Source organism: Emys orbicularis, chromosome 10, assembly GCF_028017835.1.
Source record: "Emys orbicularis isolate rEmyOrb1 chromosome 10, rEmyOrb1.hap1, whole genome shotgun sequence".
Lineage (NCBI taxonomy): Eukaryota > Metazoa > Chordata > Testudines > Emydidae > Emys > Emys orbicularis.
Window position 1 is genome coordinate 22,672,820 of NC_088692.1, and position 27,727 is coordinate 22,700,546.

Genomic DNA, 27,727 nt, shown 5'->3' on the forward strand with positions numbered 1-27,727 from the left:
TAGTAAGCAGTTCTGCAATTTCATGTTAGAGTTCCTTCAGAATTCTTGGGTGATTACCATCCGGTCCTGAGATTTCAAATTACTGTTGAATTTATCAGTTTGTTCCAAAACTTCCTCTATTGACACTTCAATCTGGGAGGGTTCCTGAGATCTGTCAACTAAAAAGAATGGCTAGGTGTGGGAAATTCCCCTCTTTTGCATCTCTCGTTACATCTCTTACTGCGGCACTTCATTCAAAGATACAGTTACCAAATTGATGATGGAGATAATTTCAGCCCTAACTGCAAACTCTCCCTAGTAGAGGGTTTAAGAAAACTGAATGAACTATGGGCCAGTATCTCCAGAAAGCAAACAGATTTCTAATAGCATTTTAAAGATTCTATTTTAGTTTGTTCAAAACCCCCTAGTAAGTTTCCATCCACAATAGATTTCAGATGAATTACTTCAAATTTCAGGATACATTTTCTAATTACCTGAAGACTGACAAGGCCACTTACTTCAGGTAGGGGACAGTAAAACTGGTGGATCGTGTGCATGACATCCAGTAGCATGTTGTGTCCAACAACAAGTTTGCCCTAAAGAAAGAGTCCGTTATATGTGTGAATGACATTTCAAACTACTGTATACAAAATAGGTTACGGAAAAGGCTCTGGTGCAGTTTCACTCAGTTTTCAATTCATTACATTTTAACTTCAAACTACTATACTGAATCACAAGCATATTCTTTACAGTTCAAGTATCTGATAATTATTTGTACAGTGGCAGTGCCAATAAGAAGAGGGGAGGGGACTATTGTGGCAGGCACTGAACAAACACGATGAGTCCTGTTCTAGAGACCATAGCAAAACCATTTAAAAACCTATTTTGAATATTTAGGTAGAAAGTAAGCAGACCCTGTTGATCTTTTTCTTACTGTGGTTATGCTTTTTACCTTGTGGTTACAGCCAAAACAAGAGCTACTTAATTTTTTTTCAAAAAGGACAGGACTTAGAATCTTGTTAACTCCTATAAGAAATTGGTATTATTCACTTTTTAAAAGATCTAATGAATAGGTGTAGTGAAATCTCATATTACTAAAGACTTTTAAAAAAGGATACACTACACTTATTTTATATCAAAGCATTGCCATAACCAAAAATCTTAATTAAAGTCAAGTAGAGCCCTGCACGGATACAAAATTTATATCCATGGATGTGGATATCCACGGAGCTGCAGGGCTCTACTAAGAACTGCAGCAGCGAAAGCAACAGCATGTCGGGCTGCCGCTCACAGGAGCCAGCACCCCACCCAGGCAGCTCCTCTGGCGTGGATGTATCATCCCCAGCCCTGGCCACTGGGACGGGCACCAGGCTCACCGGCAGCTGCCCCGGTCACACTAGCGTGTGCGAGCAGCTTGCATACTCCCATATGGCAGCCCCACATGCTGTTGCTATCACCATTGTGGTTCCTGATAGAGCACAGCAGGTCTGCACATATGCACTTTAGACCCAAGGATATAAATTTTGTATCCGCGCAGGGCTCTAAAGTTACATACATTTGAGTCATACTTCATTAATATTTGCTTATTTGTACAATTTAGTAGTAATGGACCTCATACTCTATGTGAATTATCAACTTTTTACTGTTAACTAAATTGGGACTCCCTGAGACCTTTTCCACTCGGCTTATCCAGAACACTTCATCCAGTTCTCTGGGATGTAAAAAACTCAGTTCGACTCCAGATTTCATCACTAAGGTTCCTTTATTTGCCATATAGCAAAGCTACACTGAGCTTATCAAACAAAAACAGGGAGGTGAATGGAGGGTATATCACACCTCCAAACATACACAGAAACCCTCTCCCTTCATATACATTTACACATCTCATTGCATTTACTATACATGACATCACATTTTTGTATTGGCTTGATTACTTTGCAAAAACCAATCCCTGTGCAGCATGCTGTGTCCATAAATTGTTGATGCTTGACCTCTTCTCTGCATTCCTAATTAATCTTGTCCATTGCTAGTAAATGGTTCCCTGGATGTTCTCCCTCTTACCTTAGCTCGCTCAGACATTCTGTTTTTTTAGCCTACTGACCTATTTACTTATCTTATTTAGCACAAAAGTTCTGCTTTCAGCCTGATGATCCGTTTCCCTCTCTAATCCTATCCGCCAAGTAATGAGGCCTCCCTCCAGGTGTTAATTACTCATGTCAGGCCAGGCCTCAGCTGAAAACTAAAGGTATATATGAAAAAAAAACAAAAAACAAAAAAAACAATGTGTTGGTTAACTTACAGAATTAGCAATGGCATGAATGACTCTGGAAAATCCCACTGCATCACTGAGTTCTTCCTGCAAAATTTCAAGTATCATTAAGTGAAGTATAAATGCAAATAACTGACAGCAATGTCTGTATATTGTGACAATAAGACAATATCCCTGCAACTAGATCTCAAATTAAGGTCCCCCATTCTGTATACTTCATAAAATGATAATCAAATCAGACCCTAGGAAAGGCAAATATTTGTGAAAGTATTACTGTGGTCAGAGTAGGGCACTGGTATCCACTGTCTCTCTAATGGTGTAAATAAAAGACAAGTCAACTTGTGCCATAGATCCCCATCTATAAAATAGGCATAAGCTGGCCTGAAAACTGTTGGGAATGTCTAAGTCAGATACTATAAACTTTTACATAGTATTGCAAACAATGGGGCTAAAAGTAAAACTGCTCAATAGTATCAAATGTTTTTGTTCATTTCCATTTGATGAACTTTGCTTTTGCTATTAGAGCAAGAGTGAAAAAAACTTCTACCACCTCATTTCAATGCCTACATTGCCAAGGAAAAACACAAGCAGTGAGGTTTTTTTTTTTAAACAATTCACTATTGCTTTAATTCTACTCTCACTGAAGTCAATGAGACTTAAAATTGACTTCAATAACGGCAGAGTTAAGCCTCCATCGAATGCTTTTCAAAATCTTCCTTTAGCAGTAAAAGTTGCAAGAGGGCAAGCAGAGAGTTGGCAGGGGGTGAAAGAGGTCACACTGAAAGTGTGTTTAGCTGAGTCAGAAAGGGGTGTTCAATATCAAGCCAAAGAGGCCTTCCACTTATGAGCAAATAATGCATGCTCAAAACAGGTTGAATTTTTATCCTGAAACATGCATTCAATAAAGGGTGCCTGGCATTTTTCTGCTCAGGACTCAGGACTTTTGTCAGGCCCCAGAGACAGACACAGATATCTCATGACTCAACCATTTGATATTTTAGAGATTTGTCTTGATTTCAGACCTCAGTCTGTAAGGTATCTGGAAGTACTGCTAACCTATACACCATTAGTTCAAAATACTGATCTGCGAGTTGCATGCTGTATACAACAAGCTACTACGTTATTCTAGAATGTAATCAGCAAAACTGAATGAGGTGCATTTTGGGGCTGGAGGAAAGGAGGACAGGACTCCATTAGGTGTCCCTGCTGCGTCTGGGTTACAAGGGAGGGGGAAAAGGGGGACAGACTTACCTGAGCAGAGCCAAGGTGGGAAAAGTGGCCAGACCAGATGGAGGCTCTGACTGACCATGTGCACCAGGGAAGGGAGGTATTTATACCCCATGCATACCAGAAGGAACCTGCACTCTAAGTCACTGATCAGCAGCACCCATCTTCCCACCCATGGGATCAAAGTAGGACAGGATTTTATGATCTGCTGTGGGTTTGCGCTGGTTGCTTTTTTCATTTGGAGCTGGAAAGGAATTTTTCACCATCACCTTCCCACGGCAGGTGAGGGACCAAGAGATGCAAGGAAGGAGGTTAGGTCAAGATGTTGCAACTTAGGTAACACATACAACAGGTGTCCAGTGCAGGTACTCATTAGAGGGGATACAGTTCCCTGATAAACAGGAGTTGGAAATGGATTTAGGGGAAGGAATCCCCTAAGTAAAGAGGGGCTGGGGCTCCAAACATCAGGTACAGTCCCCGTTTTTTTTCAAGCCCACTTTAGTCCCCATACAAGGAAATGGTGATGGGGTCCCAACAATGGACTGGGACCAACTTGAAAAGGGGGAGGGCTGACGGCAGCCCTCAAAAGTGGGAATGATTAAGGAAAGAATGAATCTGCACTGTGTGACTCATCGCCAGATATGTTAAGTGAATGAAGTTGCAGCCTAAATGAGTCACATTCATTGCATTTTGTCTTTCTTCCTTTTCTTTTTTCCCTTTCTGTGGCCAGAACCAAGGTAGTAGCCCTCTGATTGCTCTTAGAACAATGCATTTTTATTGAGCTAGGGTACAGTAAGGAATATTTTTACATTAAAAGTATTACTTCAACAACATGCTACAGTACAAATGTGGTGCACCAACTTCACTTATATTTAAATAGAAGTCGTGTGATGCTTCTAAGTACTCAATCATTGTAAGTAATGCATTTAAGGCTTAAATGTTTCATACATGTAGAACCTGCAGATCTGGTAGAGTAGATTCACATAAGGATATAGAGAGCAAGTGAAAGGGAAGATGTTTGAGCATTGGAAGCCCACTCTTTATGCTCATTCTAATGGTAAGAGGACAACACTAAAAACACTTTGATCTTCTTACTTTATCCATTATTAATTCACCTTAAGAGCTACTAACTAAGAAAACTTTTTAACATTTATGGGGAACCTTAGTCTCTGTAGTTATGGCTGGATAAGTTCTACTGTGACTAGTCAATTAATTCTTAGCACAAAAGCATTTGATGTCCCAATGAAAAGAATTACAAGCACTAAAAATCCATTAAAGCAGGCAATTCAGTACTGCAAGCCATACATCTGGAACTGTATGCCCAGTTTCAGGACTATCCTGGAAAGACTGAAAACAGACAGCTATTAAAGTCTTCTCTAATTTTCATTAAAAAGAATAACTGAGGTACTTAATGTTATGAGGGGTACAATAAAAAAAATACTCAGGCCTTCCTTTTGACACCAAGTCAAAGTAAGAAAATAAGAATTATAGAATATCAGGGTTGGAAGGGACCTCAGGAGGTCATCTAGTCCAACCCCCTGCTCAAAGCAGGACCAATCCCCAACTAAATCATCCCAGCCAGGGCTATGTCAAGCCTGACCTTAAAAACCTCTAAGGAAGGAGATTCCACCACCTCCCTAGATAACCCATTCCATTGCTTCACCACCCTCTTAAGGAAAAACTTTTTCACAATATCCAACCTAAACCTCCCCCACTGCAACTTGAGACCATTACTCCTTGTCCTATCATCTGCCACCACTGAGAACAGTCTAGATCCATCCTCTTTGGAACCCCCTTTCAGGTAGTTGAAAGCAGCTATCAAATCCCCCCTCATTCTTCTCTTCTGCAGACTAAACAATCCCCGTTCCCTCAGCCTCTCCTCATAAGTCACGTGCTCCAGCCCACTAATCATTTTTGTTGCCCTCAGCTGGACTCTCTACAATTTTTCCACATCCTTCTTGTAGTGTGGGGCCCAAAACTGGACACAGTACTCCAGATGAGGCCTCACCAATGCCGAATAGAGGGGAATGATCACGTCCCTCGATCTGCTGGCAATGTTCCTACTTATACAGCCCAAAATGCCGTTAGCCTTCTTGGCAACAAGGGCACACTGTTGACTCATATCCAGCTTCTTGTCCACTGTAACCCCTAGGTCCTTTTCTGCAGAACTACTACCTAGCCATTCGGTCCCTAGTCTGTAGCAGTGCATGGGATTCTTCCTTCTTAAGTGCAGGACTCTGCACTTGTCCTTGTTGAACCTCATCAGATTTCTTTTGGCCCAATCCTCTTAATTTGTCTAGGTCCCTCTGTATCCTATCCCTACCCTTCAGCGTATCTACCACTCCTCCCAGTTTAGTGTCATCTGCAAACTTGCTGAGGATGCAATCCACGCCATCCTCCAGATCATTAATGAAGATATTGAACAAAACCGGCCCTAGGACCAACCTTTGGGGCAATCCGCTTGATACCGGTTGCCAACTAGACATGGAGCCATTGATCGCTACCTGTTGAGCCCGATGATCTAGCTAGCTTGCTATCCACCTTACAGTCCATTCATCCAGGCCATACTACTTTAACTTGCTGGCAAGAATACTGTGGAAGACCATATCAAAAGCTTTGCTAAAGTCAAGGAATAACACATCCACTGCTTTTCCCTCATCCACAGAGCCAGTTATCTCATCATAGAAGGCAATTAGGTTAGTCAGGCATGACTTGCCCTTTGTGAATCCATGCTGACTTTCCTCTCCTCTAAGTGCTTCAAAATTGATTCCTTGGGGACCTGCTCCATGATTTTTCCAGGGACTGAGGTGAGGCTGACTGACCTGTAGTTTCCCCGGATCCTCCTCCTTCCCTTTTTAAAAGATGGGCACTACATTAGCCTTTTTCCAGTCATCCGGGACCTCTCCCAATCGCCATGAGTTTCCAAAGATAATGGCCAATGGCTCTGTAATCACATCCGCCAACTCCTTTAGCACCCTCGGATGCAGTGCATCCAGCCCCATGGACTTGTGCTTGTCCAGCTTTTCTAAATAGTCCTGAACGACTTCTTTCTCCACAGAGGGCTGGTCACCTCCTCCCCATACTGTGCTGCCCAGTGCAGTAGTCTGGGAGCTGACCTTGTTCGTGAAGACCGAGGCAAAAAAAAAGCATTGAGTACATCCTCTGTCACTAGATTGCCTCCCCCATTCAATAAGGGGCCCACACTTTCCTTGACCTTCTTGTAGCGAACATACCTGTAGAAATCCTTCCTGTTACTCTTAACATCCCTTGCTAGCTCCACAGTGTCACTTTAGTTTGAAAATAGTACAAAGAAACACTTTTCAGAATGCAGTTAGCTACTACTGAAGGTTTTCAAATACTGTAGCAAGTTTTTAAGAGACGAGTAATGATAAATATCTTCTAGCTATGCTTGCTAAGATAAAGGTAATATGCTCCATGACATCAGCAGAGAGCCACAGTGAGCAGGTACAAATATTATCCCCCCTCCACTTCCATCATGCACAGCACTGCTTACTTACTCAAGCGTATCCCTGATTTTTCCTTCCTCTGAAGGATCAGATATCACCAATGCAAGAGGCAGGACACTGGAGTTGAGAGGTGGGGAAATTTCAGTGTCATAACCATGTGGAAGTCAAGTCAGTCAGGTCTCTTCCCCAATTCCAACATTTCAATTAAAATGAACAGGGTTTTCTTTACCTTAAGAAAGAACAAGGATACTAAAAATTTTACCTGTTCTTTTGCTTGTTTCTGCTGTTCTCTTCTTTTGCGCTCTTCTTCATCTACCTTGCTAATGACAATGTATCTTTCCTTCTGAAAGCAGTAATGGCATAAGTAAATTATTCCAGGAATAGCTTGACAAAAAAAAAAAAAAACTGAGAAACTAAAACAGAATCCCAACGCTAATACATGAACCAATCACAATTTGCTATCTAAATATCTACTGCAAACAAAGCTAAATTGCATCGGTTATACTCAGAGTTTAGCTGCAACAGTTTACCTATTAATATTACAGTATTTCTTTTATAAACTAATTTTTTTCTAGGGGCTTATAATTTTAACAAGGCTATCTGAGCTGAACCTACTCACATAATGAAGCCTAAGGGAAATATGCTTTTTGGTTGGAATGAAAACATTTATCATACTAAGTTTCCCTATAACTTTAGGTTTCAGTGGGGTTTTTTAATCCAGTATTTTCAGGTGATTTGGGGTTCATATTGTTTACCTAGCTCTTTGGGAAAAAGTTAATGCTGAATATCTGCTGCAATTATTGTTCTGTTATCAAACCACTCAGCTGACCAAGACTTCATACTCTCAATGTACTGAATGTTAGATAAAATATAGTGAAAACTATAATGGCTAATATAAATATATGTCATATATTTGTATTTATACCTCATGGATTTTAAAGTCAAGCCACTAAGGTTATTCAAAAGTATTTTATCATAGTTTAAAGAAAGTTTAAAAGTTTGCATAACAAAGCTTCAGCAGGCAAATTTAGAGGTCAAGTAGCATGAAATTTCATTAGGACTGAGATTTCCCTTACACAGAACAAGCATCTAAGACAGTATGTTGTTAGTCAATTAATTACCTTCTCTGTCTCCAGAGTTTCAACATGGATACCTTTTGGATACCTACAGCAAACAGTGAAAGGTAAACTATAGTTTATGACTAATTTGGCAGTTAGTATACTGAAGCTCCATCTTCAACTAGGCTAATTTTCATAGCTACACAACTTGTAGTAAGGTTACAGACAGGCTTAATATTAAATGCAAAAACTATTAAGGCAGCTTTTAACCAAAATGAAGTTGGCAAATTCAAAGTACCAAGGTATTCAATAATTTGGCCTTCTTGTGTATATCAAGAATTTCAACAATTAGTGTTAGTTTCTTACTGTACTATGCAGATAGCTTGAACTGTTGCTGAGAGAACTCTAACTCAATTTCTTGACTTCAGTGCAATTAAATCAATCTGTGTAATCTGATGTTGGGTTAAGGTACTGCTTGTGCATTTTTTCAGAAAGAGAAACTTATTCAAAAAAGCAGTTACTAAGTTACCCATTCAGGAATGCACATACACTCAAATTCCACATGTTTCAGAGTGGTAGCCGTGTTAGTCTGTATCAGCAAAAAGAATGAGGAGTACTTGTGGCACCTTAGAGACTAACAGATTTATTTGGGCATAAGCTTTCGTGGGCTAAAACCTACTTCATCAAAAGCTTATGCCCAAATAAATTTGTTAGTCTCTAAGGTGCCACAAGTACTTCAAATTCACACTGCACAATGAGGGCTCGCTGTGGAGTGTAGGCAAAGCGGTTAAAAAAAATCTGCCACAATGATAAAAAATGCAAAATGCCATTATTTCAATGTGCAGATATCCAAACAAGTATTTTAGAGTAACTTCCTCATGTTCAACAAAAATGGTAAGGAAAACATTGTGAAAATACATTTGTTGAACAGCTTAAAGACCTCACCCCATCTCCATTACTCAAATGGCTTCTTCAACAGCCTTTTTATCTAGTTTTAAAATACAATTTACTTCTAAGATGAGAATCAGCACAAAACAATTTTAGCTAAGAACAGCCTCTAAAGACAGGATTTTAAGAACTACTGCCAACTTGAAACAATCTCCCACAATATCACCCATAAATATAACACTATCAACACCCTATAGAACTAGTTATCGTTCAAATTAATCCCACTATCTATGCAGGAATACATTCCTGCTCTACAGTTGTTTGCAATAACTGCACACTGTACGTTAAGAGTCGCATGTTATTACATAATCACTCTAATCTGTTACATTGTACCGTTCAATTTACAAATAAGTGGTAGAATAGAAATATGCTCAATTTAAAAAAAAGGATTCTAATGAACCCTTAAGAACTCCACGCTTGTAAGCATTAGTTCAGTTTAGCCCTATTACAAGATTGCTTAAGAAGAGAAACAATCTAAATATAATGGATATGAGATTAAGCATAGATCAGCTTTTTATCCAGATTTTTTCATGTTAAAAACAGCACAGATATACAGTAGGTAAGGTAAGAGGTTAACACTAGTAACTTACTTCCAGCTCAAGGTCTGATAAATTAGTTTCCTCTGAAATCTTTAAAAGCAGAAAAGAGTAATGTTATTAATGGTTCTCGTATATAAATATTTCAAAGTCAAAGACAAATTTATGTTAAAAATTCATGCAGTGAACATAAAACAGCTCATGGTGTTATCACATAGTATTGTAAAGGGCATTTAAAAGGCTAAACACTAGTCTAATTTTCCAAGGAGAAATTGATTTACGTCTTATTGTACATATATCTGCCTTTCTGATGAGAATGACTTGCCAAAAAGAAGGGATAAATTTGTTGACACTATCTGCAGAAAGAGGCTCCCCCCCCCCCCATATAGCTGGCTAGTAGGTCAAACCTAATTTCTTATACAGAAGACAGTTCAGAGTTCTCTGTTTACCAGAGAACTAGTGTTTATTTTTAGAAACTGACCCTGTGCATGGCTCCAACTGCAAACTCTTGTTTTCTTCATTCTGTATCAAATCTTCTATTTGCTCCCTGGAGGAAATAGATTAAACAGATTTTTTGCTTTTACTAATACAACACTATTGTCACAAAAGCATTTAGTTATATATGCCAAAAGGCAAGGCAAACCTTTTATAAGAAGGATTAATGGAATATTTAAGACGTTTATTATTTTTTACATATGTGTGTGTGTATATATATATATATATATATATATATATATATATATATACACACACATATATATTTTTTCATTTTTAGAGACATTAGTATAGTGATAAATATGAAATCTTGAGTGATTAAGAAATCTAAAACAGAAACCAAGCGTAGACTTAAATGCCTTCATATTTGAGGGCCAGAACATACATGGCCATTATTTTCCATCCAAGATCACAAACTAAGAATTGGATTAAACTTTAGCAGAGATTTTGGAAAACTGACAATACCGTCAAGAGTCAAAAATGTAACTAACAACTTGAGTACCCTTGATGTAGCTGAAGACAGATTACTGAAAGTTGCAGATAAGCAGCAAAAAAGCCTGATTAAAAGGAACAGAAGTTTCCTAGACTTAAACCCTCTCATTCAAAGGAACATTTTGTTAAGATTGACAAATTTAGAATCAGAACACTAGAAACTTCAAGTTTTTAGCCAACTTCATAATGGAGGACTACCACATAAAGAACAGTGCACACACATCAGGATGACACGATTTCATTTTTATATTTCCACTTACGCCACTCTCTCAATGAATTTTTTCTGATCCTCAGGAATAGTCACAGGACACTTTGTGGCATTAGGGGAAATGTACGATAGGGTCCCTGCACCATTTGCCTGAGAACGTTTTTCGTCATACTGCTCCCGTAATTGTCTTTCCTCTTCCTGATTTAAATATGGGATTCCTAAGAAAAACATTGTACAGATTTTATCATTAAAAGCAAGCAAATATTGCACAGCTCAGAGAGGCTTAGTCACTACCCCGGTCATGTTACACCCTAAAAACTGAAAAGAAAAGAAAAAAATCTGTATCCCTCAAATATTTCTTGTAAGCTTCTCTTTCCTTATCTCTAGTTGCAATGGACTTCTTTTGAGAGAGCCAAAGCAGCTGGCACCTTCAAGTCTAAATGAGTCATCTGATCCTCACAGGCAGACCCTTATTTCTGCACAGAACCTCACTGAATTTGATGGGCCTTCAAATTGTTGATACATGACTGGGGCTTCTGAGTGCTACCACAAAGCAAATAAATAAGGAATAGGGATCTACCCACATGGATATAGTTTAGCATCAGGGCCACAGATTGTTATGGATGTCAAGGAGCTTTGAAGTAGTTGCCATGTATCTCACAGAAAAGATTTGCAAAACATCAGAGCCCTGCAGGTACTAATTACCTTAAAAAACCTGCTGAAATAGGGAAGTGTTGAGCAGAAGTGCGGCAATATATAGGTTCCTAAATTGAGGAACAAGTCAAATGACTCTGGCACTGTCATATTAAGTATCACTATTATCTAGTCCTTTGTTTTTCAGTGGTTAAACACAAACCAAAGTTGTAATCTTTCCAAAAGAACTTTCCTATAGGTTTTACTGCTGGAACAATGGCATTTTCTAGCTTGTCACACTGTGAAACTATCATCACTAAACTATGCTTAAACAAGTAGACATTCACCTGTTTCTAAGAAAATGTAGATGGACATAGTCACTTTCCCTCCTCCCCCCCACAAACACTGTATAGAACTTCATTTGCATTATTAAAACACCAAATAAGCTATGACCTTAGCAACTTTACCAAACGGTCAAAATGTACATGTTTTGCCTTTTGTTTTAAACAGGAAATGGAGGAAAAGAAAGATAGTCTATAAAAACAGGTTTTAAAATGAAAAAGCTTACCATTGCGAAAAACTTTATTAAAATCAAATCCTTGGTTTGCTAAAAAGTCTATACTTGAACTCTGAAAAAAAGAACAAAAAAAAAACAAAAAAAACCCAGCTTTGTGACTGATTCTACACCACCGAAATTTCAAAGGTTAATTAAAAAACAACCCAGATATTTTCCTCAAACATATTTGTTTTAAAAAACCTATACTAACTTTTTTCTTTGTCAAAGTATTAGGTTAGTGAACTCAAGAAAGTTAGTCTGTGCAATGAAATAGTTTATTAAAAGATGAAGTTTAATTGAGTAGAACAAGTCATTTGTAATTAAATCTCTCCATCAGTATTTTGTCGCTTACTTGCTCCTAACAGATAATCTACGGCTTGCGCACTATGGATAACAATACATCCCAAAACCTTAACATCAAACCCACCATAACACCAATTAATATGTAGTACACACTGTTTAAATTATAATAAAAAAGCCACTTTGAAGCTATGTATCATTTTGATTTTAGTTAGAAGCTACAGAGTCTTGATTTTAGTTTGCCCAGAGAGCCAAGTGAAGCTCAGGATTGTTTAAAAGTGTACCCTTTCAAACACAAACCTTACAAATGCATCTACAGGAGCCATTTTGGCAATGAGACTCATGATATCCAGGGCAACATGGAAACAAGCAAGGCAGTAGTTTCTGCCACAGGCAAAGCACAATATAATGGTAATAAGGGTGGAAAGGAGTGTAAAGTTTTTTTACATATGTATCTATTACTATATAGATTTTTTTTTAAATACATATGCAACTTTCTGTAATAAGAAGAGAAGTGCATTCTGGGCTCTACCAAGCTACACATGACTTGTACCACTCTTTGGTCTGGCACAAAGGTTCAACAACTGTTAGAAAAGAGTCAGGTGGACAAAACATGAGACTATACATTGATGATGTCTGCTGGCTTTCCTTTACTGCTTAGCACTGGCTATGAATCCCAATCTTTGGAATACTGATTATATTTTAATGAGATATGGATGAGAGACAGGAGAAAAATAAAGACATAGGAGAGAAAGAGTTGGGGGGGAGGGACCAGCGGTGGAGGGGGAATGGGAATCAAGTGAAAGCACTGATGTGGCAAAATCTCATGAGTCCAAAAATTCTCACAACAGCTTTGGGAAGCAATGAGAGAGAGAGGGAGAGAATAAGAATGAATAGGAAGAGAAAACAAGAAAAAAGCTGGATAAGAAAATACTTTATAATGTCATAAATCTGATTGTCAGCTTCAGACTGTCATCTCTGTCTCCAGAAAAAACTAAGACCTGTATTAAACAGCAGGAGTTTAAAAAGGGGCATGACCTTTTCTTCATTTATAGAATATGGTCCCACTAAGACTTTTTTTTTTACTGAAACTTGCTTCCTTCTCTATGCACTGGGGGGGAAAAAATCCATGAAGAATGAATTATACATAGGCAAAAATGCTTGAGGGACTAACCAAAATTGACACCACTACAGAATTTTCCCAAAAATCATTTTGAAAAGTTTTCCAGTAGCAATACATATAAACCTGTTTTTCCACTAACCTGACAGACAAACTTGACATCTGGTGAACTTCTATTGAAGGGTTTTGGAAAAATATAGAAGTTGAATGATTTCATTATGTATCTGTGAAAGGTAAGAGTTACAAATCAAAATAGAGCTTATCAATATTACCTAGTATAAAAAAAGTTAGGAATAAGTCAAGGAAACAACATACTTAGCTTCTGTGTGGTCATATTTAAAACTACAAAGGCCAAACTGAAAAAGCAAGAAATCCATGGAATGCTGAAAAGGAAAAACAAGTGAGAATAATGGTTACAATACATTTTGAAATGCAACTGAGAGGCACTCTGGGAAAAAATTATTTGTCTGAGCCTCAGATATCTGTACCTCACTGATAAATATTGGCACTACTAGATTTACCTCGAGTGAAAATGCCTTGGCATAATACCTTAGTTTAAAAAGGACCTTTAGCTACATAAGACTCATGTTTAAAAAGAAAATTATTCTTACCAATAACATTCTATTTTTCTTCTGAAGTTTAGCATTTCATTTTTACCTTTTCTTCATTTTTGCATTTTTTTTCTGCACTTCACTCAGCTTGGACAATGAATAGACTAAATTTGCACTTTGTTTCTCATGCAGTAGGGCAATTGTTTCAGCTTCCATTATTGCAAAGGTATGAACTAAACCCAGCTTTTTAGAAACAAGTTCTTTTCTATTTATATTAAAGGGACACCACCAACTTGATCTGTTCAACTTCAAGTAAGTAGTTTCTGAAGATGTACATGCCTCAAGTACCTCCTGACAGCTTTTCTAATGTTACAGCTATCTTTCCAAAAGTTGTTTCTCTTCTCCATTGTTATACACACAACCCACAAGAGGTGAGCCTGATAGACTATTCAGGCGGAGACAGAGGAACTGTACACAAAAAGCTAAAAAAATCCACAAAGTAAACAAAATGCAAAATAGAACTATTCTTCTAATATCTTGAATTCTAATAATCCTAACTGTAACCTCTAACAATAGCAGATAAAATATACAGATATATGATTTAAGTTTGGTAAATTCTTGCTTGAAAAATCTAGTGTTGGGGCCAACAGTCTCTTTAAAGGGACAAATGTAGTAGCTTTTATAGCTAATAGCAAATATGCATGATCATAAGCTTAGCAAGTATTTTACAAGAAAAGGCTTCCTTCCCTTTCCGAGATATAATCTTAGTTTTAAATAGTACTGAAAGCTTTTGGCATTTTCCTTCTCACGACTGACAGTCAACCTAACCCCAAGATCTGAGAAGTAATTTAAGCACTTCCAGTAGAAGATAATAGTATTTTGAAAAAAATCAAAAATAAAAAAAGGATACCTATTACAGCTTCAATAGTCAAAGTTGTTAAGTGTAAGCTGTTGCCACAACACCCTTTCTAAAGGCATGTCTATATGGTAGGTTAGTGCACGGCAAATGGGGGTATAAATCTACAGCGCTTCAGCATGCCACGCAGTGACAGTCTGTGTGGACCTTGCTGCTGCACACTAGTGCACTTTGTGTTATTGTGCAGCAGTAAGTACACATGGACAATAATTGTAGGCCATGCTAGAGCACTGTAGATTTACACCCCAGCTTGCTGCATCTTAACTGTTCATCTAAACAAGCCCTAACACCAAGTTGCAATCCTCTCTTTTCCCCCATTTCATCTGGCAGCTGCCCAAAGGGTTCTTGTTTGGTGGTGTGTGGTTTCCTCCTCCCTTCCTCCAGCCCCCTTCCCCTTGTGTACAAGGCCAGATATCAGATTCCCACCTTCCACTATTTGTCTAGCACAAGGTTCTCAAGCTTATTTGATTGGGTCCCCCTTCTTTGTGTCTGTAGTAATTTACACAAACACACACACAAGTACATATACCACCACACAGCTCTGAAGGCAGAGTGGAGAGCAGTGACTGCTGGCTGGGCGCCCAGCTCTGAAGGCAGCACCATGCCAGCAGCAGCACAGAAGTAAGGGTGACAATGTGAAAAGTGATATTCATCAATATCACTTTTCACAGCAGATTTAGCACCCCATTGCCACCCTTACTAAAGCTGATGCCATCTCAGGGCTGTCAACCGGAGCCCTGCCACCTCCAGATGAGGAATTTGGGGGCAGGGGAAGGAAAGCCTGAGCTGTCTCCTGGTGAGGGGGGAGGAGAGCCTCCTGTCATGGCCCTTCTGCACAAGCCCCAGCCACCCAGGGCTGACAGCCAGAGCTCAAAAAAAAAAAAGGGGGGGGGGGCACTTCGGCTCATGCTTCCCTTTAACACATTCCTAAACCTCTGTTGGGAGGTCCGCCCCATAGTTTGAGAACTGCTGGTCTAGCATCAATGACACTTACATTGGCAAAAGAACTAGTGTAGACTGGACACAGGCGCTTGACCACCATGACATCTGGCACTTGCCCACTGTTAGACCAACGTTAGACCAATGCTGGAGGCTCTCGAGACAGTTAGCATAGACATTGCCAGACTCCTGCTCAACAGGATAAGCATGGCCTTACTGAAACACTCACCAATTGCTGTAGACCAGTGGTTCTCAACCCACTGACCATTGTGAGTCACGTATGTGGCCCACAATGTGTTATGTAGGCTCTGGGCCCCAGGTTGAGAACCACTGCTGTAGACTAAATAGATCCAAAATATTGTTTTTAAAACAATAACTATTTTAACCTAATGTAAATTTAAAATCCTACTTGTCTCCACTGTTTCCCTGCCAACATCCCGTAAGCAGCCAAATATTAGACTACAGGCAAAGTTAAAAAACATGTAGCCTATTTTTCCTGCTGGAATTCAAGTTTTTAATCTATGAGTACTATTTAGAATGAAGCAGAAGTCTTAATTTGTCTCAGAATAATGCCTATCATGACATACTGATATACTACTAACAAATCTAACAGTTTGTTCTAGTCTCAGATACATTGCACCTCCTACCAAGGATGGCAAAATACTTAAATAGTTTCATTTTAACTCTTAAGTTTTACATTTACCTTTTTAAGTTTTTGATACCTTTCTTCTGGTGTGTCAAAGCCATTGGTTAATGTGCTAACAGATGGCCCATCACTGATTCCTAAAAAATATAGGAAATATTACATAAAAATAAAGCTATTTAAAGACAGTGGGTGAGGAGCAGCAACAAAGGACAATTATTAAGAAGTCTGCCACTATGTCACTAACATAATATTACATTACATGTGTATAAGTTACCATTCAACTGAAAATAAACCTCTTCCATTACAGGTGAACATCCCTCTTTAAACAAACGCCAATTAAACTATGTCATTCTACATAAACAATCTGGTGAGTTCAGAGAAAATAACATGCTAGCAGCGAAGCCATGTTCTAGGAAAAACTATGAAAGCCTCACTTGTGTCATTCACCAGTTAGATAAATAATCCTGATAGAATGGCATGTGGTACCAATGACCAGATGTTGATGGGTCTCAAGCCACATTACTGGAGCCAGAACCAGAGTCAACGAAGTGACAAACCAACAGGAGTGTGAAAAATATTGTCAAGTGACTGTTGGCATCTCTTATGCAATACATAACCCATATGTACAGTGTTAAATTTAACATTTTGACCTAGCTTTTGTTTTAAGTATTTCAGTTTCCTATTCAGGCATCTTAGAACAACAGAAAATTCTAAAGACAATTATTACATCTAACAGCAAAGGGAAGTCCATACGCAAAGTAGCTGCAGATTCATTACAGCAGATCTCTGTTAGCCCATTTGCTAATACTCCCCCTTCACAAGGGGTGCTGAAACAATTTTTACAGCGGGGATGCTGAGAGCCCTTGAACCAAACTGTAAATCCTGTATATAAGGAAACCACTTCAAGTCAGGGGGTATGGCACCACCCCAGCACCCCAATTCCAAATCTATGACGTTCACAAAATAATCTTAACTGTACCTGAAAATTCGCCATCAATAGCCAAAAAGTCTGCTTCCTCGATGGCTTCATACACTTTATTTAGGTTATCCTTAAAATCTATAAAGAAATCATTAAAAACATCCCTGAGAACAGGGCTGTTATCATCTCGGGAACCTCCATCCCGCCCCCCCACCGCACGGGAGCTAGACAACAGGGCCCTGAGAGCCACCCTCGGTTTCGCAGCCTTTTAAAAAGACTCAGTGTCCAGTTGCAAGGAGAACCGTCATTTTAGAGATAAACCGACAACCCCGGGCCTGCAGAGGAAAGGACCAAATGCAGGGCGCCCAACGACTCGGCTCACGTTCGGCGGCTTCCCCGAGAGCACACAGGCCAGGGACCGCGTCAGCGCAGGGCCACAGGCAGCAGCACAAGGGCCGGGCTTTGGGGTGCAGACAGCGGGCCGGAGGTCACAGCTCAGCCAGGTACCGCGGCAGGGCCCGCGCGTGGAGCCCCAGCCCCTGTGAGGCAGCGGCAGGCAGCCCACCTACTGCTCCCCGTCCCCTCACTCGGGGCGGCTGAGCCGAGCCTGCCCTGCCCGGCGCCCTCTCGCGGGGCCTCCCCCCTCCTCGGCACCCAGGAGCCTCCTCGCAGGGGCACGTGCAGCTCCCGAGCACAGCGGAGCCCCGGCTGCCACGCGAACGGGCCGGTCACGGCCCCGAGGACACTCTCGGGGCCCCGGGAGCGGCCCAGGAGAAGAGCGGTGAGGCCAGGCCCTGGGAAACCGGCCCCCACCCGGCGCGCGCCCCGCCGTCACTCACTACTCCTGATGATCTCCATCCCCGCACCAGCCCGGCCAGAGCCCCGCTCCGCAGCGTCCTAAACCCGGCTCTGCCCGCACCGAGCACTTCCGGAAACAACCCTCCTCCCCCGCCGGACACGTGAGCGCTCACGTGAGCGGCCCGAGGCGGGCGGGGATAGCTGCCATATTGTCCCACGGGGCGCCAATCCGACGGGGCGGTTTTGGGGGGTTGTGCTTCGTGGCTTCTCGCGCGCAGCCGCGCTTGAAGTTCCACAGCGCGAGCTAAGCGGCTGTCGTAGCCACGGCTCTTCGGGGAGCCGCAGCCCACACAGCGGTACCCCCTAGCCCTTCTACTGGCGGCATCGCTGTTGATAGTTGCACCCCGCGGATTCCCTCAGCCCATGGCTCCCTCCCGTCTCCATTTAGCCTTAAGTATGCCGCCTGACTGCCGTGCATAGAGCCGCCCCTGGTGAGTGCCCTAAGTGTATGGAAGCTTGACCCAATGACGGGGCTGACCCAAAAAGGACAAAACTCAACCATGAGCAAAGTTAAGCCTTTGCAGCAGAAATTTAAAACTTTAAATTTAAAACAAAGCTCTAGTATAGGAAATAGTCCTACACTGGTACCCCAACCAGCTGAGAGTAGCATTTTTTCCATCTCTTAATTTCTGTGATTCTAAGAGCAGTAGGAGCAGAGAGAGCAGAATAAGTGTCTAAGGGCTGCTCTATCATACAAAGTCAACCTAACTAGGTCATGCAGTCCTGTGAAAAATTTCACACCCTCTGCAATGTAGGTAAGCAAACCTAAACCCCTGCAAAGATGCCGCTAGATCAATGGAAGCATTCTTCTGGATTTACCAGACAAACCCCTTCCATAGTGTAGTAAGTATCTACAGGCTACATCAGTGCAAGTGCAGCTGTAGCATTTCTACTATTGCAGTGGTTCTCAAACTTTTTGTATTGGTTACCCCTTTCACACAGCAAGCCTCTAAGTGTGACACTCCCCCCCCCCCCTTATAAATTAAATTCAGGTTTTTAATGTAATGTAATTTAATTTTAATTTAACAGGGGCTCGGGGCTGACAGCCCCCTGTGCATGGCTGGGCTCGGGGCTATCAGTCCCTGACCCCTACATAACCACCTCATGACCCCCAGTTTATCAACCCCTGCACTGTAGCCATCCCTTCACTGTGAGAATGAAAAGGTTTAACTCACTGTGCTGTAGGGAGAAAACGAGAACAAAGTAAAAACTAAAAAATGGGAGGGAAAGATTTTGACAGCTATGGATTATTATGGATTTGGCTCAATGGAGAAGAGGAAGCTGGAGGAAACAAAGCATATACTTACTGTCCCTGTAGTAAGGATGAAAAGGGATTTCCCACTCCCCAAATGACAGAAGCATTTCACAAACATACACAGTACTAGAAAAATACATGTCTACCTTGTAGGTAATAGCCATCTTCAATATATAAGGTGGCAATTATCTGCCATATGATACATTTGCACAAGAGTGGGAAATGGAAACGTGGTCTAGCACCTCAGAGCAAACATCCACCTGCTGATTCAACACATGCACTGAAATTTTAGTTGTCCACACTGACAGCAAATTAATTTTTCAAGTTTCCAGCAAGATGAAAATTAATCAGGAAGTTTACATCTATTGCTGAGGTATAACGTTAATTTAAACAGATTAAAGTTTGCTGTATGAAAGTGAACTATAATTGGGGGGGGGGAAATTGCTTTTAATTCTACAGAATATGTCTAAAGAGATCCTTACACTTCCTACTGACTTTTCCTTTCCACAACACTGAACATACCCTTTCAATCCCACCATAGTTCTGTTTTTTCAGTGTAGAGAGACTGAAGCCTGGGATTTTGACTTTCTTCAAAAATGCCTTATCTTTGTCAAACTGCTCCAGTGTACGTCACCTGGAAAACTTTTTATTTTTGGTTAATAAAAGATTTTAGGGCTTGTCTGTCCACACTAAAAAATAGTACCACTTTATATTGGTGTAGTTAGAACAGCAAAAACCCCTAGCGTTGTTGCAGTTATACCAATATAAAAGTTCTTATCAATAGAGTTTATTCTAGATTATGAATAAAAATAAAATATATCAGTATAAATGCATCCAGACTAGGGCTATTACCACTAACTGTGTTGGGGGAGGAGAATCACACCCCTGACAGACCTTGTTATACCAGTAAAACTTTTAAATTGACCAGCCCTTAGTCTATGGGCTCCATATTGGTCCCACTGAGATTAATAGCCACGCTCCAGTTGACTTCCTGGTAGCCTAATACGTCATTTAGGAATGGTAATTCATAGATAATATCTGCAGTTACATTCTGCACTTGTTTAAAAGCATATGAATTTCACCAAGCAACTTCGAACTATATGACAGTACAAGGACTTTGAACTATATGACAGTACAAGAACTAAGAGACCCATATAATGAAAAGAAAAAAAAAAACTGCATCAGTTAACTTTTTTTGTCACACAAAGAAGAGAAAGGACAAGTAGTTTAGAGACTCATTGTTTATTTAATACAAAGCTCACATTGCAGATCACTCATAATAAATATCTGCATAATCTTTGCTCTTGTATTCTCTACTTTAGATTCAGGAGTCAGTTTAAGTGAAGAAAAACATTAAGGGACATTTACCTAGAGCATTTTTTTAAAGTTTAAAAATCAAAGGAGTTTTAAGATTATAAATATAGCAATGCAGAAAGTGCTTAGGGATCTAAACAGTTTTCTGCATAGTTATATTCTGATTAATAATCTAGATAGGATTACTGAAATATTAGAATCTAGAGTGTGGTTTCATTCAGACTAGAGTGACTCAAGCTTTGTCCTTGTTCTGTGATTTTCATACAAGATCTGTTCAGAAAAATTCTCCAACTTCTAAGTACCTAGTGTTGCACACAACCTGGACATAGGGGAGAAAGCTCACTTTTCAGTTAATATTCTTAATTATTATTTGTATAAATGTTTAAGTTTATAATTTCTTTTACATTCACATCCAGTCCTGCTCAGGCACTTTTCTGAGTAGGGATGTTTAAGCTGTTCAGTCACTCAGGTTCCCTCTCTCCCTCCCCATCCCCCATAAAAGCAAAAATGTTTCTTTTTTAGGTAATGCTGCTCCCAGGTGTCTGGAGTCTCAATAAACTCTAATGATGGTACATCCTCAAACACTAGGGCTGAAAGTGAAGGGAAACTGGGCTTTGTAACCAACAGTTAAAGAAATAGTTCATTGTAATAAGGGATTTACAGTTTCTAATTTTACTGATAACATCAATGTAAAAATATTAAGACATTTTTACATTATGATTACTGAGTTTTGAGTTGTTTTACTGCAAGTTCTACATATTTTCAACATTCAGACCAGCAGCTAATGCCAGCCATTTCTTATCACTAAAATATTTTAGCAACCTTCTTCCTCTGGTCTCACCCTCCCACAGGCCAATACCATTCACTAGACTCTAAAACAGCAAGATTTTTAGGAATACTTTAGAAGTTTTACATCACTGGAATTTTAAACTTTTTGGCAAAATAGTATACACTTAAAACAAAAACCATTTAAAAGACATAAGTTAATTAGAGAATGTTACTTAGAAAGCTTGACTTTTTAAAGCAAAGTATTTTGAAAATAGTATGTAGACTAGAATGACAATTTTTTCTAAATGAGTTATAATTAGATAATGTTATTCAATAGTTAAGTATTCTAAAGCACACTATTTAAGACTATTAGATTACTATGATATAGTAATCTTAGGGCTTGTCTACACTATCCATCGGATCGGTGGGCAGCTCCCCGTCGACTCTGGTACTCCACCAGAATGAGGAGCGCAAGCGGAGTCTCCGGGAGAGCGTCAGCTGTCGACTTACCACAGTGAAGACACCGCGGTAAGTAGATCTAAGTACGTCGACTTCGGCTACGCTATTCACGTAGCTGAAGTTGCATATCTTAGATCGACCCCACATGAAAGTGTAGACAAGTTTATAAGAATCTTAAGTAACAAAGTCTTTACTACATACTGTAGCATTTTTAAAAGCAAAAATAGCTAAAGAACATAAGTGAAAACATCATGATCCAAAACCTTTTCTATTTAAGATTTTTTATAGCTATATAATTTAAATATTTCTAAAATACTAATCAATACACCCCTTCCCACTACAGAATCAAGATTATTTCAAAGCAAGCCCCTTAACACAGTTTTTATATTTTATTGTAAATTACACAGCTAATTTGACATTTCTTATAGCCAATTAGCAGCCAATGATACAATTTTCACCTTTCCTTCCCTTAATATATATATCATATTGGGCAGAGGAAAGTCAGTGTAAAATAGCTAAAAGAAAAGGTATATGATAAATTACTTCTTAGAATGATTAATAAACAGTATCTATTTATTATATATGATAATACAATAGAATAAAATCAATTTTGATAATACTTTCCCTGAATTTGGGGGACTAGTGGATTCTTTTTCCATTTGAAGGATCAAACCAACTGAAAGGTCTGCACTGTCTTTAAGGGGTTTTTGTTTGTTTTTGTTTTATTTTTTTTCTGTTACCATGACAGCATTTATCAGCAAACTTTATAACATAAATATCATGCTCAGGGAACAAACAAGTTAGCTGAGTTGTGTTAACATCATAATTTTAAGGCTCCTAACTAACAAGTTTTAATATTTCTTTACAAAATGAGACATTTAATACATGTCCTGTTATATCATAATGTATCAGTCTATATTTTCTGGAACTCAAGGCTAGTCTATATCTAACAAAAGGTCACAATATCAACTGAAAGCAGTGGTTACCTTAATTAGAATATTTACACTTCCTTCATCAACACAGAAGTACAATCAATTAAAACATTGTCTTCTAACACCTACACAATCAATTAATTGACCCTTGTAAAGACAGTATAACTGCAAGTTAATTAAATGAAATAAGCAACAAAAGTTTCCACTTCTTCAGACCTAAAGAACAGATTGATTCAATTGGTTGAAAAATATACCATGCTCGTAAGGATTTTTTTCTGCCAACTTGTTTCAGGAGCTCTGATATTTGCTGTTTTTTCCTCCAGTGCCTTTAATTTATTTGTTTTGATTGAACTAAAAAGGAATCAAGCAGTCAACTATGGTTAAAATCAAATAAAATTTAACTTTGAGAAATATTCTGTACTTGATTGATGGTGTTTGAAATCTTTCTTTCTTTTAAGTATTAAAGTAGTTTCTTAAGGCCAGATTTTTAAAGGAATTTAGTTGCGTAAAGATGTAGAAAGGTGGCTAGTGGGATTTTCAAAAGCACCTGGAGCATAAATCCTATTCTTTCCAAAATCTGCCCTTAGGCCCTAATCCTGAAATGTGATGCATAAATGTGGACCCTAGCACCCATATGGAGCCCCGTTGACTTAATTGCATTGCTAGATTTGGGATCTTGTTTTTTATGTATTGCTGTGATAGCTGAACAGTGATAATTTGGATTCTGATATTAAGGATTGGAAAAATACATGTGTTCCTGGGCCTAAATGACTCTTGATTTAATCTATGTTGATGGATTGATGTGACTGATTTTGTATAATGCTTGTCACGTGATCCTCAATTTTTTTTTCATATGTAGAATCTTTTTGAGTAGATTATGTATTTTCAGTGGGGAGTTATGTGGTCTTTCTTTGGTCTTGTTTGATTTTTAACCCAAAATTATGTTTATGGATACATATTTTATACAGAATTATTAGTGCCTAGTTTTTAAGAAACTTTGGTCTCTGAAATAGATAATTTAACTTTGCAATTTGTTGATAGACTTCTTTTCTTTACAAATTACAGCCCTGAACCTGTAAAGACTTCAGTGTGAATTTAACTTCATGCACTATGAGTAGTGTTATTGAAGTCAATTAAGTTTAATTTTGTAATATGATTCCAGATGGAGCCCCAGTGACTTCTAATGTTTCAGTCCTGTAGATTGACTAGTGGAGCTCTGCATAGACATAAGGGTTTCAGGGTCAAGGCCCTAGTCTTTTCATATATGTAAAAGTATATGGTGTGTTTTTTTGTTTTTTATGTATATTTTTTCATATAGGTTTTGCTTTCTCATAGAAACAAGTTACAGAAAGGTGTTTGAAACACCTTTGATTTTTATTATATCCTGTTAATTTTTATGAATTTAAAAAGCAGCATTTTAAACTGGGACACAAGGTTTGATTTAGCCCTTGTGAGGGCTACCTTGAGTAAAGATTTGGGATAAATGACTTAAAACAATCAGAATTGGATCTTTCATTCTCTCAAAACCAAGTTTATTCAACACAATTAAGACCCTGAACTTCCACTCACATTTACTCACATGAGTAAATAATAATAATCATGAGTAAGTATTTGCAGGATTGAGCTATGCATTTGCAATACACAATAGGGTGAACATTTAAATCCCATCAGAATTGCAAAGGCCTTTAATTCCTTCTTAAGGTATTATTCCTTCTTCACTAGAATTAAGTGGACAGATCTCATAATATATTGCTTAGCTGAGTTAGCTCGCAATCCTGCAAACACTCTTATGCTTGACTTTACTACTGTGAGGATCCCATGTAAATCAATGGGACCACTCACAGTAATAAAGTTACACATTCATGTTAAGTGTTTGCAGGAGAGGGCCTTAACTGTAAGTGCTTTGGGGGCAGGGACTGTTGTTGTTTTTTTAATCATCTGTTGTTCAGTTCCTGGCACAATCAGATCCTGGCCCATGAGTGGGGATCATGGGTGCTTCTACAATACAAATAAATAACAAGATAACTTTAACCAATTAGGAAAGCCTCACAGGTGGGCCACATACTGAGGTGGAACTCATTAGAGAAGGGAAAGTATAAGGATGGAAAGGATAGAGAGGAGGTTTTTCTTTCCACTTTTAGATGCCTTGACCTTTTAGGATACAGAGATCTAAATAAGATTGTACAGAAAATTAATAGTAAGTTTTTGAAGTATATTTTCTTGTTGTCTTATAAAGCTTTTTAACATTGTCAGTTCATAATTATTTTTTTACTTCCATGTTATTTCAGTATACATTTTCTTTTTTGCATGTTTTCTTTAGTTTGCTATGTATAAAATAAAGGTTGAACATATTTATTTTCTGTGTATACACCTCTACCTCAATATAATGCTGTCCTCGGGAGCCAAAAATTTTTACCGCGTTATAGGTGAAACCATGTTGTATTGAACTTGCTTTCATCCACCGAAGTGCGCAGCCCTGCCCCCCTCCCCCCCCCCCCCGGAGCACTGCTTTACCGCGTTATATCCAAATTCGTGTTATATCGGGTGGTGTTATATTGAGGTAGCGGTGTACTATAAAGCCTATCTGTTTGCCCACCTATTAGAGAAGGACTGAGACAGATGATAAGGTTTGTTTAGTGTAGGCATTCTAGCTCTTATGGGGTTTCACTTTTCATTTCTATGAGGTGGGGAGAGAGAAGGAATTACTGTTACTTGTGATTCTGTTATGTTAAATAACTTTTGCGCTACTAATTTAACAGTCATTGGATAGCACTTTGTCATGGCTAGGTCTAGATTTGATCCCATGATTTAAAGTAGTAGCTCCAAATCCTGTTGCCCTTTTTTCCCCTGAGGATTTTTTTAAATTCTTCTACTACTGCTAATAGATCTGCACAGGTGCTGGTAACTCTGGGAGTGCTAGCGCAGCATTTTTACCACAATGTTGTAAATGTTCTAAACTTTCATCAACTTTAGAAAAGAGATGACTAACGTGGGATGTGATAGAGGTCTATAAAATCATGAGTGTTGTAGAGAAAATGAATAGAGACATGTTATCTACCCCTTCCTGTAACACAAGAGCCAAGGGTTACCCATTGACATTAATGAGCAGCAAGTTTTAAAACAAATATAGTGAAATATTTCACACACTGTCCATTCAACTTGTGGAACTGACTGCTGGGGAGATTGTGAAGGCCAAAAATATAACTGGGTTCAAAAAAGTTAATGGAGGTTAGGTCCATCAATCGTTATTAGACAAGATGATCACAGGTGCAACCCCATGCTCTGGGTGTCCCTAAACCTTTGATTGCTAGAAGCAGGGATTGGCCAACGGGATGCATCACTTGATTGTCTGTTCTGTTCATTCCCTCTGAAACATCTGGAACCACCTATTGTTTGAAGACCGGCTACTAGGCTAGATGGACCATTAGTCTGACTCAATATGGCCATTCTTATGTTCTTAAGATGTGCTCTGTGTCTTCAAGAAGTTCTATATAATTGCATTATGTATGAAAATATTTTTTAAAAAGTTTAATAGACTGTTACCACGTTTTTAAATGAGCAGAGGGTCTTATAATTGTATATTGGAAAACTACTTCAGGTATAAAACTTTTATTTGCTATAGGTTTTTTATTTTTAGGCTATCTTCTTGATGTTCTACACTAATAGAAGTAAGTTTGTATTGTGATTCTAAATTGGTCCAGGGATGGTGTCCCTACCCTCTGTTTGTCAGAAGCTGGGAATGGGTGACAAGGGATGGATCACTTAATGATTACCTGTTCTGTTAATTCCCTCTGGGGCATCTGGTATCAGCCATTGTTTGAAGACAGGATACTGGGCTAGATGGACCTTTGGTCTGACCCACTATGGCCACTCTTGTGTTCTTAAATAATTGGAAGCTGATGTAGAATACTATTAAATTTCCATCTCTAAAAATTTCAAGGGGTTTACGCCTCCTGCAATGTGTCTAAGTACAGCTACTGCCCAATATTAATTTCAGATGAAGCTATCTGATTAATCATCCCAGATTAAATTTAAAAAAGCAAGTGTGGCAGATAAGGTCTATAAATACTCCTTCTAATAATAAGCAACGATGGCACTGTATGCCTGCTACTTTACATATAGTACTCGCTGAGTCTGTTCCGTTAATAGAGCCCAGAGCCTGTATTGTGGTCTTTGTACAAATTAAAGGTTGGATCCACAAAGGGATTTAGGTGTTGTAATGCTCAGCATCACAACACTTAACTTCTAGGTGCCTAGAAAAATCACAGGATCAGCACTGCAATCCACAAAGCTGAGTATGGATCCTTGTACCTATATAATAAATGGGTGAGAGAGGCACCTAAGAAGGTGATCCACAAAACTCAGCACCCTAGGTGGGGAGCTGCCTAAGCTGGCCAATGGGAGATTGAGGAGAGGGATGTGTGCTATGCCCTGCCCCTCTTGATAAGCCCTAACCACAGGCTACGATCTCTGTTAGTGATCCACAGATGGGAACCAGCTGCCTGGAGTCAGGTGACTTAGGTGCCTAAGGCATTTCCTTGGGTATGAGTTAGGTGCCTGCCTTACTCCACAAACAATGTGGGGGAAGGATGTGTGCAGGGCCGGCTTTAGGAAGTGCGGGGCCCAATTCGAACATTTTCGGCGGGGCCCCGACAGGGATGACTTATAAAAAAAAAAAAAAAAAAAACACGTAAAAAACACCTTTCATTTCTTCCATGTATTATTTACTTTCCATAACTATATAAATAATAACAAAATTATATATTACATACACTGCGTAATGTATGCGGATGCATGCTAAGCCTACCTAAAGTTATTGACACACCCCCTGGGACCCCTGCCCAATCCACCCCCCTTCCCTGTCCCCTGACTGCCCCCTGCC

At 39.2% G+C, this 27,727-nt stretch overlaps 1 protein-coding gene across 2 annotated transcripts in view; it reads right to left on the reverse strand.

Moving 5' to 3' along the window:
- PARN (poly(A)-specific ribonuclease) overlaps positions 1-18,212 on the reverse strand; it is a 146,679-nt gene extending 128,467 nt beyond the window's left edge. The window contains exons 1-13 of one of the 2 annotated variants that reach the window (XM_065411737.1): positions 18,099-18,183; positions 17,320-17,397; positions 16,398-16,477; positions 13,604-13,671; positions 13,431-13,512; positions 11,881-11,941; positions 10,732-10,897; positions 9,966-10,031; positions 9,539-9,577; positions 8,064-8,106; positions 7,205-7,285; positions 2,279-2,335; positions 498-575 (exon numbers count right to left, since the gene is read on the reverse strand). In XM_065411737.1, the coding sequence (XP_065267809.1) occupies positions 498-575; positions 2,279-2,335; positions 7,205-7,285; positions 8,064-8,106; positions 9,539-9,577; positions 9,966-10,031; positions 10,732-10,897; positions 11,881-11,941; positions 13,431-13,512; positions 13,604-13,671; positions 16,398-16,477; positions 17,320-17,397; positions 18,099-18,117 (918 nt within the window). In that variant the 5' untranslated portion in view covers positions 18,118-18,183. Of the gene's footprint in view, positions 1-497; positions 576-2,278; positions 2,336-7,204; positions 7,286-8,063; positions 8,107-9,538; positions 9,578-9,965; positions 10,032-10,731; positions 10,898-11,880; positions 11,942-13,430; positions 13,513-13,603; positions 13,672-16,397; positions 16,478-17,319; positions 17,398-18,098 lie in introns of both variants that reach the window. The other variant, XM_065411738.1, reaches the window with a different exon arrangement.
- Positions 18,213-27,727: the final 9,515 nt, after the last annotated feature.